General features: G+C 32.0%; 1 protein-coding gene across 3 annotated transcripts; it reads right to left on the bottom strand.

The window, feature by feature from the left end:
- Window positions 1–3,939: 3,939 nt before the first annotated feature.
- On the bottom strand, window positions 3,940–20,411 carry LOC111705988 (venom allergen 5). 3 transcript variants are annotated; one of them, XM_023478715.1, is made up of 13 exons: window positions 20,381–20,411; window positions 20,036–20,126; window positions 18,205–18,287; window positions 17,319–17,381; window positions 16,357–16,414; window positions 16,141–16,250; window positions 15,962–16,036; window positions 15,186–15,236; window positions 12,336–12,429; window positions 11,800–11,868; window positions 11,000–11,127; window positions 10,245–10,456; window positions 3,940–4,113 (listed from the first exon to the last, which is right to left on the bottom strand). In XM_023478715.1, exons 2-12 carry the CDS (start codon window positions 20,079–20,081, stop codon window positions 10,247–10,249), a joined length of 987 nt encoding a protein of 328 aa, XP_023334483.1. In that variant the 5' UTR covers window positions 20,082–20,126; window positions 20,381–20,411; the 3' UTR covers window positions 3,940–4,113; window positions 10,245–10,246. The 3 variants fall into 3 exon arrangements, with proteins under 3 accessions (XP_023334483.1, XP_023334484.1, XP_023334482.1); XM_023478716.1 differs by lacking the exon at window positions 3,940–4,113 and adding an exon at window positions 8,130–8,410; XM_023478714.1 differs by lacking the exon at window positions 3,940–4,113 and adding an exon at window positions 8,802–9,020.
- Window positions 20,412–21,448: the final 1,037 nt, after the last annotated feature.

The following is a 21,448-nucleotide window of genomic DNA, read 5'->3' as shown; positions in this document are numbered from 1 at the left end:
TAAAAACTGAATTGTATATTTTCCACTTGTTGAAAACATTATATTTCTATACAAAAGGGGTTTCATAAATCAATATATATTTGACATATCATATCACCAAAGACGTTTATAAGACGTTTACAAGATCTACTTTGCAGTCATCCAAAAGTCGTAAGCTTGCACGCGCAAGTATTCCAAATAAATACCCTTTTAAGGTATAACAATTGTTAAAGGATGTACATGTCTCTGGGGGCCAAGGTATTGCGACATTTCAAAGTCCATCCAGTCCTGAATATCGATGCAAGGAATGGAGTTTTTGCCACGCATTTAAATTTTCTAATCCATATATCTTTGCAATCTGATGGTGAAAACCTTTTATACATAAAAACTAGATTATTAATCTAACAGAATTCATAGTTTGAAATATCTAAGGTCTACCATATTGAGTTGCAAAGACATAGGAATTAGAAAATCAGAGTTTGTGGCAAAGGCTCAATTTCTTTTCAAGATCAGCCTGGATCAATGTTAATTGCAGTATTAGATCCTTAAGCCTAAACAGTGTTCTAAAGATCGATTGTTCGATTCTTGTTTTCAATAAACTTTAAATTTTAGACTTAAAGGCTTCGTAAAGAATAGACAATGTTTTAGATGAATGAGATCTTGTAAGAATATCTTTGATAAAAAACAATATCCTTCAGTTTATATTCTAAACCTGCATTTACTTTCCTGATTTATCCGCATTTTATAAATCATAAATACATGCATGCTGCTATGTGGTGTTTATTCCCACTTCAAAATAAAGTAAAATGCACGTTACATTGAAATCTTATATGTTTTCTTATTGAAGAGTAAGATGTCCACAAATAATAACTTATTCTAAAGTATGGTGCGCGGTAACATTTCCCATTTACTACATACTCTGAGTAACTCCAGAAAATCTTAGGTCGACGCCTTTTAAAATCCAGGAGATAATCGACACCTTTTAAATTCCAGGAGATAATCGCCAACAAAGTTTAAATTGTTTAAGAAAGTTTTTAAAAAATTTCATAAAATTATGAGTTAGGTCCAAAAAACCGTCCAAAATGCTCGTTTTTCAGATAAGTACATTTGTTTTCGGATATATTTCAGTCAATTTTTTTTAAAAAATGAATATTAAGCCAAGACAATTTAATAACGCCTGGAAATCATGGTATAGCGGTATTCACCACACAAAAAACAGCTTTATAAAGAGTGGTGCGAAAATAAAAAAAACGATTTTCCCCCGATAGTGACTTTTTCTCAAAACTGCTTTTGATTAAGCCATTTGCCTGTAAATGTCCGTAAACATTTAGCAGTTTTATTGTCGATCATGCCGCTATTATTTTTCTCAATTATTTTTCTCTATTACTTGTATTTTTTTTTTGTCAACAAAACTGCAAAAACTGTTTAAGTAACTTGACAAACTTCTAAATATTTAAAATTTTCAATTCAAGGATTTGCATGACAGATTCACAATGGTAACCTTAGTTAAAAAAAAATAAAGATATTCATGTTTTTCTAATTGAAAATTGAAAATTGATAACTAACGTAAGTAACTTTAGGAGAAATTGCAAAAATCAATATGTTTAATGTGAGAAAAGAGACGAAATATTGATCATCGTTGCTCAAATTACACATTTCTCCGGATTTTCGGCAATTTAAACACCATTTTATAAATAAACATACGGAGTTCTCTGCCCTCAAATGTTTAAAGGGTGCCGATGTGGATCGGGCATTTCCCTCTTCGCCATGTGGAGGGTAACTTGGCAATTACGCTTACAGTCCCTTTAAACAGACCTAGCAAGAAGTTCTTAAAATAACCTAACCCAAGGACAGACTTTGAGATGGGCAGCGTTTTAATTTTTTCATTTCATTTCGGTTTATTCTTTATTTTCTAAACGACATCCATTTCCACGGCAAATTTTGTTGGTTTATTTCTCTGAACGGTCCATTTCCTTCATTCATAATTATTTTTCTTTTTTTTTACTGGTCACGTGAGTTCCGTCTGTATCACGTGACAAGAATACTGCACTGCCATTGGCTGCAGTTCTGGTGACATAATACGGACTATAATTATTATCAATTATATCTATTAAAAGTGAAAATAAAAAAAATTATAATAGGACCAAACCTGAGATTCTCAGGCTCCTGTAGGATATAATCGTTTTCAGATTGGTTGCGTATTTGTTGAATATGATCTGTTTAAACCTACTATTTCTATTCAAAATTGCAAGTATATGAATTTTTGTATAAATTTGACACAGTTTTATGTCAATTTCTCGAGACAGGAACATCAGATAGATGTCTTATTATATGTATCGTTCAACACTTGAGATTCTCAGGTTTCATCCTAGACCCCCTTTAATTTTTCCTTTACAGTCCCTTTAAGGACACCCTTTTCAGTAGTATCCCTTTCTAAAACTTCTATAGATAATTTACAGCATAGACTCTATAGTGTATATTACAAGGGATATACAGATATTAATAGTTCAAACTTTTTGATTAATGCATTTAGGCCTTGACACCTGAAAACTTAAACATAATAATTAAACTTAATTAAAGAAAGATAATGAGTTATAGACAGTTCAAGACGAATGATGAATTAGATTTAGCTTGTTTCACAGACATGTCAAACTTTCAAGTCAATTTGTATTACACGTTTATGCTATTTTTAGAAACATTAAATCACATTAACATGAAAAGTTTTCTTCGATATCTGAAAGCCTGTGTCTCATTTTCAAAAAATTGTTCACGAGCAATTAAATAAACCATTTTCAGACAAAAGAAACATTTTATTGTTGTTCAATTTTAAAGAAAGGTAATGAGCATAGAGAATAGAATATATAGAGAGGAATTAAAAGAATCTCTCGGTATGAATTTTTTCAGTCCCTTTCAGCCTGAAAGGGAGTTCAAAGTGTATAAATCATGTAAATGTTCACAAATTATATGCAGTAGAGTACATTAATACAGTATGATCCCTAGACTAAACATTTCAATTTCGAAATTTTTAAAGCTGTTAAATAAACTTTATAAAATGAATTAGGTGAATAAAAAACATCATTTGATTTATAGTTATAACGGAAAATCATCGTTTGTAAAGTGAAAGGCATAGAGTCTATGTGAAATGATCATACACCTGCAGTATGGAAACAGTACAACAAAATGGCCGTTTTACACTTTTTTCTAGTAAATTCCTTAAATATTTCTGAATTTATATAGATGTCTGCTTATTAGGCGTGTACTCCAGGTATACACAATTCATGTTGTAGAAAATATCGGATTTTCTAGCCAAAGAGAATAGAATATATATTAGAGTGGAATTTAAAAACCTTCGGTATGAATTTTGAAAGCCCCTTTCAGCCTGAAAGGGAGTTCAAAGTGTACAAATCATGTAAATGTTCACAAATTATATGCAGTAGAGTACATTTATACAGTATGTTCCCTAGACTATTCATTTATAAAGCTGTTAAATAAACTTTATAAAATGAATTAGGTGAATAAAAAACATCATTTGATTTATAGTTATAACGGAAAATCATCGTTTGTAAAGTGAAAGGCATAGAGTCTATGTGAAATGATCATACACCTGCAGTATGGAAACAGTACAACAAAATGGCCGTTTTACACTTTTTTCTATTAAATTCCACTCTGATATATATTCTATTCTCTTTGATTCTAGCCTTTATTGAATCTCTGCACACTTTTATCTAGCTGCTGCTTCAAACACACATATAATTTACAGCATTGTAATAAACTGTATATCTGTATTCTGTTTACATACATAAATCCTCAACTTTTATAAATGCAATCTTTGTTATGATTTATAAATGAAATAAGTCTTTTCTGCAAACTCTAAATTTCTGTATCTTTGCAACCCAATGTCGCAGACCTTTCATATTTAAACAAATGGTCAATACTAACGCTTTATAATTTATTATAAAATGATAAATTGAGTATTGAATAAATAAAGAAAAAATTAGATAGTATTATTAAATTAAACAAAAGATGGCATCAATTACAAATTGGAAAAGAACGACGTTTATAGATAACATTTAATTTTTTGTCTATAGAACACGATCTTCATATTTTTGGGAATATTCATCTCAGCCTGTCAATCTGAAATTAGAATTTAAATCAGGAAGGTTGATTTTATTATACTCTTGTATCGTCAGTTTGTTAGTGCATTTATAATTTGTATTCTCAAAGTGCATTGTCAATGTGTATGCTGAATGTGTATTCTCAATGTCCATTCTTGTGTGCATTCTCAATGTGTATTCTCAATGTGTATTCTCAATGTGTATTCTTATGTGTATTCTCAATGTGTATTCTCAATATGTATTCGTATGTGTATTCTCAATGTGCATTCGTATGTGTATTCTCAATGTGTATTCTCAATGTGCATTCTCATGTGCATTCGCAATGTGCATTCGCAATGTGCATTCTCAATGTATATTCTCAATGTGCATTCTTATGTGCATTTTCAATGTGTATTCTCAATGTGGATTCTCAATGTGCATTCTTATGTGTATTTTCGATGTGTATTCTCAATGTGTATTCTCAATGTGTATTCTCAATGTATATTCTCAATATGTATTCTCAATATGCATTCTTATGTGTATTCTCTATGTGGATTCTCAATGTGTATTCTCTATGTGTATTCTCTATGTGGATTCTCTATGTGCTTTCTCAGTTGGTGTCCCCAATCCCCATTCCTCCTAAGTCTCTGGTGCACAATAGGCTTTAATAAGTGCATCCTCAAAAAGTTTTGCCAACTAGTATTAATTACGTATAATGATGAGCATATTTTTTCAGTTTGTTTATGCTTTATGTTTGTTGAAACCCTCTGTACACAACCCGGGACAATAAAGTTATGTTTGTTGAAACCCCCTGTACACAACCCGGGACAATAAAGTTATGTTTGTTGAAACCGCCTGTACACAACCCGGGAAAATAGAATTATGTTTTTTGAAACCGCCTGTACACAACCCGGGACATTAAAGTTTTATATTTCCCATGAAATCTGGTTTAGTGACTAGTAATTTGTAATCCAGTAATCCATACAAAATGAAAATTAAATGTTTTATTGGATTCATTTGAGCAAAATAAATTAGTTAATTGATGTTAATAAAAGAATAACTACTATTGTAAACTTATAGCTCTTAATTAGATTATGAGGATGGAGAAAGATAATTAACTTTTTTTTCCGTCAAATTCTCAACCTTAAAGTGTTCTCGTTTGTAATTTAACCCGTCAGGTTTCAATTCGCTGTCACAGATTAGAAAAATGATAGCATAACATAAATCTTTTAAATTGATAATGAGTATAATAATATATATAAATGTATATTGTAATTTATATTATGTATATGCTGACAGTTTATTCTTCTACGAGTACAGGTCAATGTTATCCAAATTATACTTTTTATTCACTAAAATTTCAACAACAACAAAATTATCAAAATTTAGACGAAAAATCTTGAAAATCGGCCAGTAGGAGTAGAAATTGATTTACAAGATTACTTTTTCCCAAAGCACATACAAAACGTTTTGTTACAGAACGTTTTCTTACTGAACGTTTTCTACACAAAACGTTTCCTTACGTTTCCTATAATAAATAATTCCTTTAGATATCCTTTCATCAAAAAAAAACAAATAGTTTGAAAATCAATTGAACAGAAATGACTATTCCTGTGTTTAAAATCATAACGAAACAAACTCCATTCTTAAAGGCCACCACACTCTCCATGTAAAACTGAAGAGGCACGGAATACACATTCTGGCACAGTGATATGAGATCTTCAACATTAAGAAATGTTTCATTTCAAATAAAATACAAATTTTGGATACCTTTTATAGCCGGAAACGTTTTGTAGCAGTAAACATTTTGTTGCAGGAAACGTTTAATAGCAGAAAAAGTTTTGTGACAGGAAATGTTTTGTGGCAGGAAACGTTTTGTGTCAGGAAACGTTTTGTGGCAGGAAACCTTTTGTGTAGGAAACGTTCTGTGATGTAACATTCGGTAAGAAAATATGCAGCACAAAAACGTTTAGTATGGAAACATTCAGTAAGGAAACATTCAGTAAGGAAACATTCAGTAAGGAAACATCCAGAAAGGAAACATTCAATAAGGAAACATTCAGTAAGGAAACATTCAGAAAGGAAACATTCAGTAAGGAAACGTTCAATAAGGAATTATTCCGGTAGGAAACATTCCGCCTGGAATCTTTCAGTTAGGAAACGTTTAGTAAGGAAATGTTCAGTAAGGAAACATTCAGTAAGGAAACGTTCAGTAAGGAAACATTCAGTAAGGAAACATTCAGTAAGGAAACATTCAGCAAGCAAACATTCGCTATTAAATCTTTAATTAGAAAACGTTCAGTATTGGAAAATTCAGAAAGGAAACATTCATCAAGGAAACGTACAGTAAGGAAACGTTCAGTAAGGAAACATCCAGTAAGGAAACATTCAGTAAGGAAACATTCAGTAAGGAAACATTCAGTAGGGAACATTCAGTAAAGAAGCATTCAGTAAGGAAACATTCAGTAAGGAAACGTTCAGTAAGGAAACATGCAGTAAGGAAACATTCAGTAAGGAAACATTCAGTAAGGAAACATTCAGTGATGAAACATTTAGTAAGAAAAAGTTTAGTAAGGAAACATTCAGTAAGGAAACATTCAGTAAGGAAACTTCCAGTAAGGAAACATTCCGTAAGGAAACATTCAGTCAGGAAACATTCAGTCATGAATCTTTCAGTTAGGAAACGTTCAGTAAGAAAACGTTTAGTAAACAACGCTCAGTAAGGAAACATTAAGGAAGGAAACGTTCAGTAAGGAAACGTACAAGAAGTAAATGTTCAGTATGGAAACATTTAGTAAGGAAACGTTGTGTAAGGAAACATTCAGTAGATAACCTTCAGTAAGGGAACATTTGATATGAAAATGTTCAGTAAGGAAACATTCAGTTAAAAAATGTTCAGTAAAGAAACATTCATTAAGTTAACTTTCAGTAAGGAAATATTCAGTAAGAAAACATTTAGCAAGCAAACATTCGATTGTTAATCAAATGTTTAGTTAGAAAACGTTCAGTATGGGAAAATTCAGTAAGGTAACGTTCAGCAAGGAAACGTTCAGTAAGGAAACATTTTGAAAGAAAAAAGGTCAGCATGGAATTGTTCAGTAAGGCAACGTTCAACAAGGAAACGTTCAGTATGAAAAAGTTCAGTATGGAAACGTGTAGTATGAAAACGTTCAGTAAGGAAACATTCAGAAAGGAAACGTTCAATAAAAAACATTTATAAAGGAAACGTTCAGTATGGAAACATTCAGTAAAGAAACATTCAGTAAGGAAACATTCAGTAAAGAAACATTCAGTAAGGAAATGTTTAATAAGGAAACGTTTAGTAAGGAAACGTTCAGTAAGGAAACATTCAGGAAGGAAACATTCAATAAGGAAACGTTCAGTAAGGATGGGTTTATTGGAACCGTTCAAAAAGGAAACATTCAGTAAGGAACAGATAGTGAGGAAACTTTCAGTAAGGAAATGTTTAGTAAAGAAACATTTAGTATGAAAACAATCAGTATGGAAAAGTTCAGTAAGGAAACGTTTAGTAAGGAAACGTTCAGTAAAGAAACATTCAGGAAGGAAACATTCAGTAAGGAAACGTTCAGTAAGGATGGGTTTATTGGAACCGTTAAAAAAGAAAACATTCAGTAAGGAACAGTTAGTAAGGAAATGTTTAGTAAAGAAACATTTAGTAAGGAAGCGTTCAGTAAGAAAAGTTCAGTAAGGAAAAGTTCAGTAAGGAAACGTTTAGTAAGGAAAAGTTCAGTAAGAAAAAAGTTTAGTAAGGAAAAGTTCAGTAAGAAAAATTCAGTAAGGAAAAGTTCAGTAAGGAAAGTTCAGTAAGGAAACGTTTAGTAAGGAAAAGTTCAGTAAGAAAAAAGTTTAGTAAGGAAAAGTTCAGTAAGAAAAATTCAGTAAGGAAAAGTTCAGTAAGGAAACGTTTAGCAAGGAAAAGTTCAGTAAGAAAAAATTTCAGTAAGGAAACGTTTGAAAGGAAACAATTAGTAAGATAACGTTCAGTAAGGAAACATTCAGGAAGGAAACATTCAATAAGGAAACGTTCAGTCGGGATGCATTTATTAAGGAACCGTTCAAAAAGGAAACATTTATTAAGGAACAGTTAGAGAGGAAACGTTCAGTAAGGAAATGTTTAGTAAGGAGCATTTAGTAAGGAAACAATCAGCAAGGAAACATTTAGTAAAGAAGCCCATTTTAGTTAATAAGTGATTGGATAAAACATTAGAAAACTATATGCTTTGTAACAACATCAAATACACTTTATTATTGCTAAATTGTGATCTCCTATTCCTCAGTTTCCGCGTTCTCAATGTTTTTAAGTTTTTCTTCAAGTTCTGAGAAAATCGAAAAAAAATTTAATTCTAGAAAAGAAAATGTTTTTAACAAATGTACACAGTTGGCTGAATATATTTGGACAATAGATTAAATACAATACAGATAGAACACTGAATGTCGTCTTTGCAATATTTAGGGGTTTATCGTTCACAATAACCCTGAGGTAGAGGCCCAAAGGACCTGCTTGAATGCTCTCTCACTGCATACTCGTAACTTCTTCTTGTGAAAAAAAACCCCTAAATCTTGAAAACATTCAGTGTTCTATCTGTATTGTCATTAAGCTATGGTTTGGACAATATTGTAAATTTTAAAGAAACAATTTTAAATAAAAGAAATAAATAGCAACAAGTTTTCTTGCAAAATGTAAAGAAAATTTCTCTCCAAAATGAATCAATTTAAGTATAAATATATTTTCTAAAACAGTTTTCGTATATAAGCACGAGTAAATAAGGTTTATTCTTTTGTAAATTCTAAAACTTTTGATGGGTTTTGTTTTCACTATTTAAAAAAAATTGTTGTTGAAAGTACTGTGGAGGATCTAGATTGTCTTCGTCCACTTCCGGACCAAGCAACCAAACCAAATATATAGATAGTCATTTGTCTCAATTTCTGAAGAAATAAAATTAAAAAAATCAAAGCTGGAGAATTCAACATCTCAACAAAAACACACAGAAATTAAGAAATCTCCTCAACTTAGAGTTAGTTCACAAATAGATTGTGGATTGATGACATTTTCGTATATCAATACCATATTCACTATAGTTTCAGTAGAAGTAAATATTTCCATTTTTTGTTAGCGCCGATTGAAGGATTCATATCTCTAATTGGATAATGAGATAGATAGAAAGATAGATGTTACCGACCGAAATACTATTTCTATTGGTTTAGAAAAGACAACAAACACATGACTGATCCCTGATTGGACCAGGCGCTAAAGGACATACTGCTGGAGTGTATTAAATGCTTTGCAATCGTTAAAACTATGGATTAATTAAAATAGCAGAAAGGATACTAGATAGCGTCTTTTCAATATTTATGTGTTTTTCGTTCACAATAACCCTAAGGCAGAAGCCCAAAGAAGTTATGCGTAGTTAGCTTAGAACAAGCTCTCTCTCTGTAGAATTACAAAGACAGAGAGAGAGCCTGTTCTATGCAGACTATGTTTAACTCCTTTGGGGTTCTGCCTCAGGGTTATTGTGAACAAAACACACATAGATCTTAAAATGACGACATCTAGTCCTTTCTTGTATTTATACTCTCCCTTTAGATATGTTTGAGAAAGTTTCTCTTAGAATTTTATCAACGTTTTGCGGTAAATAATGAATAACAAATAATACTGTCATGAATATCTAAATTATTTACCAGACTTGTCAGATTTGGCTCAGAATGAAATAATTTATACAAAATAACTCGTCTAGCTTCAAATTGTTCGCATTTGCAATAGTTTGCAGCAAAGTTAGTAAAATTAAAATGCTTTGCAGAGAATATTTAGAATTAATATTCTGTTTACTTCGTGGAATTTCATACAAATACAGAGGTTCCCATAAACCATGACAACTGAACAAAACTAAAAAATCGTCTTTGATTATAGCTAACTATCTTTACTGACAAAATTTGTATTAAAAATTTAACCAACACAATTTTGGTGTGCCTTCTGAAAAGCCTTTATATTCGTGATACTTTTTTAACAAAGACGACCCGAACTGGAACACCCTCAAAATAATATTGAATAAAAAAGACATAAAAAGATAACAAATAAACAAGATAAAGAAAGACCAAAATTGAAAAAAAAAATAAAGAATGTAAAAATTAAAAAACGTTTTTAATCTTCACCTTTATCCCCATAGAAGTGGATTTAGAAGATTAGCCAAGTCAATTGTCGTCTTTACACCCATATCCGCGAAGTGCATTGTCGTCTTTACACCCATATCCGCGAAGTGCATTGTCGTCTTTACTCCCATATCCGCAAAGTGCATTGTCGTCTTTACACCATTCATCAGGAAGTTGGAAGAAGTCATTGCTAAATCGCTGATTGCATTGTTTCCCTAAAAAATATAGATTTTTATCGTAAATTTTGTATAATTCTAGTTTTATGTAATCGAAAACACATAATAAGGAAAGGTGTGAAAATTGAAGTCTACAATAAGTTTCAATTTAAATGAGAATTAAATGTGTCCTACAATAATTTTTAATTAGCATGTTAACAACATGTGTCCAACAATAATTTTTAATTAGCATGTTAACCACATGTGTCCTACAATAATTTTTAATTAGCATGTTAACCAAATGTGTCCTACAATAATTTTTAACAAATATGGGAAATAAATGTGTTCTACAATAATTCAACAAACATTGTAATCAAATGTGTCCTACAATAATTCAACAAACATTGTAATCAAATGTGTCCTACAATAGTTCAACAAACATTGTAATCAAATGTGTCCTGAAATAATTCAACAAACATTGTAATCAAATGTGTCCTACAATAATTCAACAAACATTGTAATCAAGTGTGTCCACAATACAACGGTGGTTAAATGTTTCATACAACAATATTCAACAGATGTGAATTAAATGTGTCAGATTACCATCATCTCTTGAAAGATTGATTGCTCTGGCCGAGGGGTGGGAAGATGTAAGAATGGAGGTGTCTCCACCAAGGATGGAGCTTTAATATCCTGACACATATGCTCCACATATCTAGCTCCATTCACCTCTAGAAATTAAATAATTCTTAATCAAGTTTTTAATTCTAAATAGTTTTGAATATCGTCTTACATACAATGTATTGGATATTGAAGGGTGTTTGCAGTTAATTTAGTTTAAAAAATCTTTTGTTTAAATATATTTTACTTTAAAGTTAATATTACTATATGACTCCTATATAATATTTGTATTATTGTCTTTGGTATTAAACAACTTAACAAATTATGGAAGAAGACATTCTAAACCATTTACCAACTGGCATGGTTCGTGGGACACCCTGTATGATATTAAATGGTCAAATGAATATTTAAGCTACTAATAAAAATTCCTATTAAACTGTTTTATGGGTTCTGACTGTATTCTTTAACTACTTTTTATCCAATGATTCATTTTCGCTAAAATATGATTGTCATATAATATTTTTTATAATTCTCAGTCTTTAGTATCAAACAACTTAATTATTTATGGAAGAAGACATTTTAAACTATTCAATAACTGTCATGGTTTGTGGGACACCCTGTATACAAATTTTCTATCAAAAATGGATTGTCAAATAAAAGTACAGACATTTTTCCGGAAGACAAAACTGGTGTGAGTCGAACCCTACTTGGGTGGGTTCTCTTCTTTCCGGATTCTAATTATTGTTGTTAGGACACCCCTGTATAATTAGATCAATGCTTACCACATAGTCCTACATATCTTGAGGACGGTTTCATATTCTCCGAGTCCTCCTCAGAACAGGAAACCATACCTGGATTCATCACATGTATTGAGAACTGTACAGCAGACATTCTATGTTTAGCAGGTCGAGTGAAGAAAAGGTCGTCTTACTTTAGGAAATGCTTAGACTCACATGGAAATTGTTAACGACAAAAAAACTACTTTTAAAGTTTATAATGACCTAAATCGTATGGGATTTTTAAAAGTGGTCTACCCTTTTTTAATTAAAATAAGTTAAAAAAAAACTAAGCTGAGACTTAAAATTTTAGAGATTTGTACGTTAACAACTTCTCGGGACCCACAACCCAACCAGTCTTGAAAGGTTGCAAACCAATTGTAGGAAGAAGGGGGGGGGGAAACATTTACTCTCAGAAAATACCAAAATTTGCAATGAAAATATAAATTGCAAATCATTTATACATTGCCCCTAAAAGGAGGTATATTTCTTAAAAATCTAAGTTTTCAGATTTCCATTGAACCCAAGTGTAAAATCATTACCTGGAAACCCGACCTTGTACATAGGTTTACCAACAAGGTTTCCTCCAGGTCCATAGTTACACACATACAACTTGCTAAACCCTCGCTTAGTGTCCTTTTAAAGATCTATATCATGTACTTTCAAGTGAGCGTCCATTTAAAGAGTTCAATGTCTGATTCACAACAGTACCTTTATATCTGAGTAACGTCTAAGTATTTCATAGCTTGACAATAGAAAATTATTTCTTTGTCAGTTTTACTCGAACAAAGGTTTGAAAGGCACTGATGTAAATCGAACAAAGGTTTGAAGGGCATTGTTGTGAATCGAACAAAGGTTTGAAAGGTACTGATGTGAAACGAACAAAGGTTTGCAAGGTACTGATGTGAATCGAACAAAGGTTTGAAAGGTAGTGATGTGAATTGAACAAATGTTTGAAAGGTACTGATGTGAATCAAACAAAGGTTTGAAAGGTACTGATGTGAATCGAACAAAGGTTTAAAAGGTACTGATGTGAATCGAAAAAGGTTTGAAAGGTGATGATGTGAATCAAACAAAGGTTTAAAAGGTACTGTTGTGAATCGAACAAAGGATTGAAAGGTAATGTTGTGAATCAAACAAAGGTTTGAAAGGTACCGATGTGTATCGGACAAAGGTTTGAAAGGTATTGATGTGAGTCGAACAAAGGTTTAAAAGGTACTGTTGTGAATCGAACAAAGGTTTAAAAGGTACTGATGTGAATCAAACAAAGGTTTGAAAGGTACAGTTGTGAATCAAACAAAGGTTTAAAAGGTACTGTTGTGAATCAAACAAAGGTTTGAAAGGTACTGTTGTGAATCCAACAAAGATTTGTAAGGTACTGTTGTGAATCAAACAAAGGTTTGAAAGGTACTGTTGTGAATCAAACAAAGGTTTACATGGTACTGTTGTGAATCGATGAAAGGTTTGAAAGGTACTGTTGTGAATCAAACAAAGGTTTAAAAGGTACTTTTGTGAATCGAACAAAGGTTTAAAAGATACTGTTGTGAATAAAACAAAGGTTTGAAAGGTACTGATGTGAATCAAACAAAGGTATGAAAGGTACTGTTCTGTATCGGACATGGGAAACTATTAACATGGAGAGGGACATTTGAAATGACGTGGACAGTAATTGTGATTTGTACTGTACAATGCACGTGCAGTTAGATGTGTACTGTACAATGCACGTGCAGTTAGATTGGTAATGTATAGTCATAGAGAATAGAATATATAGAGAAGAATTTACTAGAAAAAAGTGTAAAACGACCATTTTGTTGTACTGTTTCCATCCTGCAGGTGTACTTCACATATTTATGCTATATAACCTGTTGGGCCCTGGAATAAGATTTTATAGAAAATCTAAAATAATTGTTAAAAGAAAACCAAATTATGAAATAGGCTGGTTTCATAATTGACCAATGATCATTTCACATAGACTCTATGCCTTCCACTTTACAAACGATGATTTTCCGTTATAACTATAAATCAAATGATGTTTTTTATTCACCTAATTCATTATAAAGTTCATTTAACAGTTTAAAAAATTCGAAATTGCAATGGATAGTCTAGGGAACATACTGTATTAATGTACTCTATTGCATATAATTTGTGAACATTTACATGATTTGTACACTTTGAACTCCCTTTCAGGCTGAAAGGGACTGAAAAAATTCATACCGAGAGATTCTTTTAATTCCTCTCTATATATTCTATTCTCTTTGTGTACAATGCACGTGCAGTTAGATTTGTACTGTACAATGCACGTGTTGTTAGATTTGTACTGTACAATGCACGTGCAGTTAGATTTGTACTGTACAATGCACGTGTAGTTAGATTTGTACTGTACAATGCACGTGCAGTTAGATTTGTACTGTACAATGCACGTGTAGTTAGATTTGTACTGTACAATGCACGAGCAGTTAGATTTGTACTGTACAATGCACGTGTAGTTAGATTTGTACTGTACAATGCACGTGTAGTTAGATTTGTACTTTACAATGCACGTGTAGTTAGATTTGTACTGTACAATGCAGGTGTAGTTAGATTGGTACTGTAAAATGCAATTGTAGTTAGATTGGTACTGTACAATGTACGTGCAGTTAGATTTGTACTGTACAATGCACGTGCAGTTAGATTTGTACTGTACAATGCACGTGTAGTTAGATTTTTACTGTACAATGCACGTGCTGTTAGATTTGTTCTGTACAATGCACGTGTAGTTAGAATTGTACTGTACAATGCACGTGTAGTTAGATTTGTACTGTAAAATGCACGTGTAGTTAGATTTGTACTGTACAATGCACGTGCAGTTAGATTGGTACTGTACAATGCACGTGTAGTTAGCCCATCATGGATGAAACTTTTTGTCTGCATTGATAACTTCATAACTTCATAAGCTGCTATTTCTACAGGGTGTCCCAATAAACATGGGAATTCACTGACGGACGATTTTCTTCGGCTATATTTACAATTTGTTTGTTTATGTTTTGACTGCATACGGTTGTACTTAGTAAAACAAGAAAATTACAGTATACAAACAGAATAAACCTGTCCGTCTTCACTGGTCATCTTACGGAGACAGTATAAACACATCTTTACAGTCTTTTACCCTTTTTCATAAGACAAACTCTAGCATACATGATAATATTATGCCTTTTGAAATCGAAGGCAAATTCATAACAAAGGCGATATCGAATGTGTGTCACTGAATTCCCATGTTTATTGGGACACCCTGTAGTTTAAACTCGTTTCTTGGCCATAAATAATTTACAATGTTTGAATTTTTACTACGTTTAAAGAATAATCTCCAGATATGTTTAATTTTTAGAATTATAAAAATAAATATCTTTAAATACCTTATAATAAGAATATCCACACCCCACCATGTAGGATTCAGCCCAGGCTAGCTAAACCATTCATAATTTAGAAAATTCATCAAAAAGTTAAAATTGTAAATAGTCTAAATAGGAAGACATCATATCCTTTTAATATTAAAGGCAATCTCATTGTTTAAATAAATAACCAACAATTTGCCAAACCAAATAAAAATACAAGATCAGATTTATACAATCGACCAATCAACCTCTACATCAACCAACCAACAAAACAACCTACTAATCAACCAACCAACAAACCAACCGACAAAAACCAACCAACCAACAAACCATTTAACCAGACGACCAACCAACCAACCAACCCTCCAAACAACCAACCAAACAACCAACCTATCAAGGAACCAACCAATCAACTAACCCTCCAAACAATCAACCAACCAACCAACAAACCAACCAACCAACAATGAACAACCAAACAGCTAACCAACAAACCAACCAAGCAATAAAGTAAACAATCAACCAAATAACAAACTAATCTACCAACGAACCATCCAACCAACCAACCTACCGAAAATGTGTCAAACCAACTAACCAACCAAAAAAATTTATTAAACCATCTAACCAAACCAATCAACCAATCAACACACACATCCAAAAATCATCAAACCAACAAACCAACCACCCAACCAACCTACCAATCATCCAAACAACCAACCATACAACCATCTAACCATTTAACCAATAATCAAATAATCAAACAATGAAAAACCAATACAATGACTAACAAGTCTACCCACCTGTGTATAATGACCTGTTTCCATCCGAAACTGGAACGGATTTATACTTCTTGTCTTGAAGCCAAATTTTACAACCTGAAAAATAATTCTTTAAATATATTTTAAGAATTTAAAAAAAATATAGTTTTTCTTAAATAAAATGCCTGAAATAACCTACAAAAAGTCCAATCAAATCATACCTCGTCAAACCATGCTCTTATGTGTCGTTTAAACTCTGGACTGTCCTTTGTCAGCGATTCTTGGTCGAAATTCCAAGTTGTCGCGACATTCTGACCAACAGCATATCTATCTAGAGTCGTTATATTGCCATAATAATTCTTCTTCTTATTATTATTATTATTAATATTACTATTAATATTATTTTTGTTTTCTATCCTTGTATTTCTTTTTTTTACCTACATTTCTGCTATGGTCATGACCTGGCATACACTGATCAGCCCAACGTTGAGCTACCTGAGACAAAGGGTCAACTTAATTATTCTGTTTTATGAAATCTTCCATAACTAAGATAAAGGCAGCTCAAGTTTAATCTAAGAATTAAAAAGGCTAATGTTGTAATTTTAAGAAACCCTTGATTGAAAGAGCAGCATGGCTAATTCACAATTCACAAATGCAATCAATGTGCCTTTGTCTGATCAATATTGTGGAAGGAATGTTGTTTCTCAATTTTTGAAAATCCACGAATTAAACCAGAAAAATCCGCAAAAATTGTTGTGCATTTAAGTGAAATTTGAACATGGCGGCTTGAAAATATAATTAATAATAAATAATTTATACAAATAGTGAGCTTGCCAATCTGTATCTAAAAAACGTCAACACGGCTTAACCAACCAGAGCTGAAAACTTTAGAATTGTGGATATCAAAATGCTTGATCTCCTCTTTTTCTTAATCACCAGATTAAATAATGCTTGTTCTCCTCTTGTAACTAATCTCCAGATTAGTTAACCGATCGGGATTAAGAATATCCCATTCTAAAGTTTTCAGCTCAGGCCCTATTGTTTGTGGCAACTTCCATGACCCTGGGGAGGGTTTATGCTCCGGCAAAGTTGAACAATTTGTCCGGAAAAATATAAACATTTATCTTTTTTGAAAATGCGCCGATTTAAACAGAGAAAACTTCGAACATTTGAAAACGATAAAATGGCGACTTCCAGAGCAGCAGTTAAAAGCTAAAATTGTTAATAGGAAAAGAGGCACAAAGCACCCTAAAACCCTAGTTGTATATATAAACTCTTAAAAGACAAAAAAATGTAGTTTTCCTCTAGGAGTTTTTCTTTAAGGACAAAGTATAGATTATGTATAATTTTTTCAATTTCTTCAGAAAGAAATTTTGTACTTTGACTTAGTTGATCCTTCCTGTGCAAGTTCATCGTCCCAAATCATAACGCGCATATTAAGAGCGGCAGGTTGACTGTGCACCTGAAGTAATAAAAGCTTGAGTAATTAAAAAAAATATAGAAAAACGTTATTGATTTTCATCAAATGATTTTGAAAACACTTTCAGAATTTTTAAGAGAACGTACCTGACTCTTAAAAATAAGTCAATATTTTTTTTAAATATTTTTAGAATTCTTAGAGGATTTTTGATTCTTTCAAATAATACATGTTTAGGATTAATGTTATGCTTATCTCAATTCATAGGGTTTCCAGCAAACGAGAGCTTTCGCGAAAAAATGCGAAAATTTTTGTTCGCCTTTGGCAAACTTATTCGCAAAATTTCGCATTTTTTTGCAAAAATAATTTAAGCGAATAATGCGAAAACGATGCGAAATATCGTGAAAATACTTTTTGCGAAATTTTGTGAAAAATAATTTCGCGGGAAAAAATTCCGCGAAAACCATAGCTGCAACAATCAATTGAGCAAAATACTTGTGGAAGTCTCTGCTCTGAGAGCTCAACATTAGAAGTTTATTATATAATAATTAATAATTTTTCATCCGTATTTTTTTTTTTGCAAAATATGGTCCCCCACATTTTTGCGTTTTTTGAGAAATTTGCACGTTTTTTCCGCGAAATTTTCGCATTTCTTATTTTACGAAAATTTGCCTTTCTCGCCAGAGAGCTTGAAACGTAATTTTGCGATAAAAACGAACATTTTCGCAAAATGCAAAAAAATGCGAAATTTTTGGCGAAAAATAATAATTTGCAAAATGATTTACCCTCTTTGCTGGAAACCCTAGCTCATGCTAATTCAATTTGCATAAAATTTACTTAAGATTTATTTTTTACTTGAATTATTTACCTTTCCATTCGCTAGAAGCTGTCTAACCATATTATGCTCTTCAAGAATAATTTCCTTTTCAAGACAGTTTAGTCCACCACTACCTAGCTATATATTAGTTAGAGTTTACAGTATAGTCCACCACTACCTAACTATATATTAGTTAGAGTTTACTGTTTAGTCCCTAGCTATATATTTGTTAGAGTTTACAGTTTAGTCCACCACTACCTAACTATATATTATTTAGAGTTTACAGTTTAGTCCACCACTACCTAGCAATATTTTAGTTAGAGTTTACAGTTTTGTCCACCACTACCTAGCAATATTTTAGGTAGAGTTTACAGTTTAGTCCACCACTACCTAGCTATATATTAGTTAGAGTTTACAGTTTTGTCCACCACTACCTAGCAATATTTTAGGTAGAGTTTACAGTTTAGTCCACCACTACCTAGCTATATATTAGTTAGAGTTTACAGTTTTTTCCACCACTGCCTAACACATTATTGTTAGAGTTTACAGTTTAGTCTACCATACCTAACTATATATTAGTTAGAGTTTACAGTTGAGTCCACCACTACCTAGCTATATATTAGTTAGAGTTACAGTTTAGTCCACCACTGCCTAACATATTATTGTTAGAGTTTACAGTTTAGTCTACCATACCTAACTATATATTAGTTAGAGTTTACAGTTTAGTCCACCACTACCTTGCTAAATATTAGTTAGAGTTTACAGTTTAGTCCACCACTGCCTAACATATTATTGTTAGAGTTTACAGTTTAGTCCACCACTACTTAGCCATTTATTAGTTAGAGTTTACAGTTTATTCCACCACTACCTATAACCATTTGTTGGTTAGAGTTTACAGTTTAGTCCACCACTTCCTAGCGTTTACTAAGTATTGCTACTTCTACTATAATAATCTTTAAAAAAAATGAAAATGTTAAAAAGGCCCTCTTTCTAAAGAGACTCCCCCCTCCACTTCAAGTCCCTAACTCTGATCTATAGCATGAATAGGTTCAGCTAATTCCTAGCTTTATGCCTTCTATACATTTTAAGTTTCCATGTGTCATGTCATAACTCAATCCTGATACAATCTTAATCCCTTCTTTCCACACATCACATGGAACAGTTTACAGATGATAAATAGCAAAGGTATCAAAAGAAATTTGCAAATGGCATAGATCTTGGATACAGAATAAAAGGGTGGGAGGGGGAAGGTTCAATAAGTTACATATGCCATAAATAAAAATAAATCATTCATAGAAATCCAAATATTATTTATATATCAATTTGAAACAAACAAAAATTTTTTTTTTATGATCTGATAAAAAAAGAATTGATCATAAACAGAAAAGGTATATACACTATACAGTCAATAACTGCACATTTTCAGTGATAATTTAGTTTAAAATCAAGATTGAATACAATTTATCATAACTTGAATCAAAACAATGACCAAGACTTAAATCAAAAGCTGGGTTTTTCCAATGTTGTCATGCAAGGATAGTTGATTGCAGGTGTGCATACTCTGCGTACATATTGAAACCAGTTCTCTCTGGGCGGAATTTGTAAACAAGAATAGATGCACCAGTATTCGTCTGGTGTTCGAGGAGGTTAAAAGCATTCAATTTTGATAATTATGATGATTCACATAATAGTTTCCTATGACCAGAATATTTCATTGATTTTATGTGTGAAAGATGGATCCCATGTCAGGCTCTGACATCCGTCTTGTGTTTACATTACCGCCCAGTGACAGTACACTGCAGTACAAAAGATGTGTACACTTCTGAAATAACTTTCCTAGCATTAAATCCTTGTTTTTTTTTATTATTTTATGTAAACTTACGCAACATTTTCCGTCCAGTACACATGAGGGGAGCGTACGCACACATTGTATGATCTCGATCAATATGTGCGTAAGGACAATTTTGTGAATCCTAAATTAAAAATTCATGAACTAAAGTATTTCAAATTGGTGAGAATTGGTAATCGTCAAACAAAATCTATAAAACCATGATAAAAAATTTTAATGCATAATAAAAAGTGATATTCAATGTCAAAAAAGAACAAGATAATGATATGACGTTTTAGATAGTTGTAAATGTAATAAAAATCAAGATCTTGATCAAATTTAAGATCATAATAAAAATCAAGATCTTGATAAAAATTTAGAATCATGATAAAGATTGACCTTGAGTTTGACGGAGCCAGACAGAATGATGATAATCTAGTAGGATGGTATGGGGTTGGGGGTGATCGGGATTTATATATATGGTACAAATTTTCTTTTTTTAAGCCTATTGAAGGCATAACTGAATTCGAATATTTGAATTAATGTTAATATACAGGGTGTCCCACGAAACATGACAGTTGGTGAATAGTTTTAAATCTATTCTTCCATTATTTGTAAAGTTATTTATTACAAAAGAGAATAATTATCATTAATTAAAAATACACCATGGCAGTTATTTTATAGTAAAATTGATTTCAAAGTAAAATATATTTGAGTAAAAGATTTTGCTAACGAAATAATCTTCAAAAAGTCATTAATATCTAATATAATATATGACAGAAGTCATTCAAAACCATTTGCCAACAATCATGTTTCGTGGGACACCCTGTAGTTCCGTATTCATGATTAGATAAAAGATTAGACACTGTTGGATCCAAACAGTCTGGTTCAGCTCTAAACCGTTCATGAATGTATTATAGATGCAGTTAAAGGGACTGTATTATAGATGCAGTTAAAGGGACTGTATTATAGATGCAGTTAAAGGGACTGTATTATAGATGCAGTTAAAGGGACTGTATTATAGAAGCAGTTAAAGGGACTGTATTATAGATGCAGTTAAAGGGACTGTAAGCGTTATTTCCAACTTGGCCCTCCGTGCAAAGATAACATTACCTAATTTACAATGGTACCCTTCAAAGCTTTGTCTGATCAAGAATAAAGAGTTAATAATTTTGAAAACTAATTATTTTCAATTTTGATTTCCCTTAAAAAGTGACTTGCACATATAAGAATTATTAAACCTAAAAAATCGACGTTATCTCAATATTATTGATCAGATGAAGGTTTCAAGGGTACCGTTGTGAATTGCAATTATGCGCACAGTCCCTTTCATTGATGCAAAATTTGCATAGTAATTGGCACACGTGCGAATGTTAGTAAACCCCACCCTTTTCATTGTTTTACATGTATACTTACTTTGTACTCACAACATTTTTCATTATTCAACACATTCATGTTTTTAGATAA

The sequence above is a fragment of the Eurytemora carolleeae genome, unplaced genomic scaffold (genome assembly GCF_000591075.1).
Source record: "Eurytemora carolleeae unplaced genomic scaffold, Eaff_2.0 scaffold700, whole genome shotgun sequence".
Lineage (NCBI taxonomy): Eukaryota > Metazoa > Arthropoda > Copepoda > Calanoida > Temoridae > Eurytemora > Eurytemora carolleeae.
Note: the sequence above shows the minus strand (reverse complement) of the source record. Positions and strands in the feature narration are given on the sequence as shown.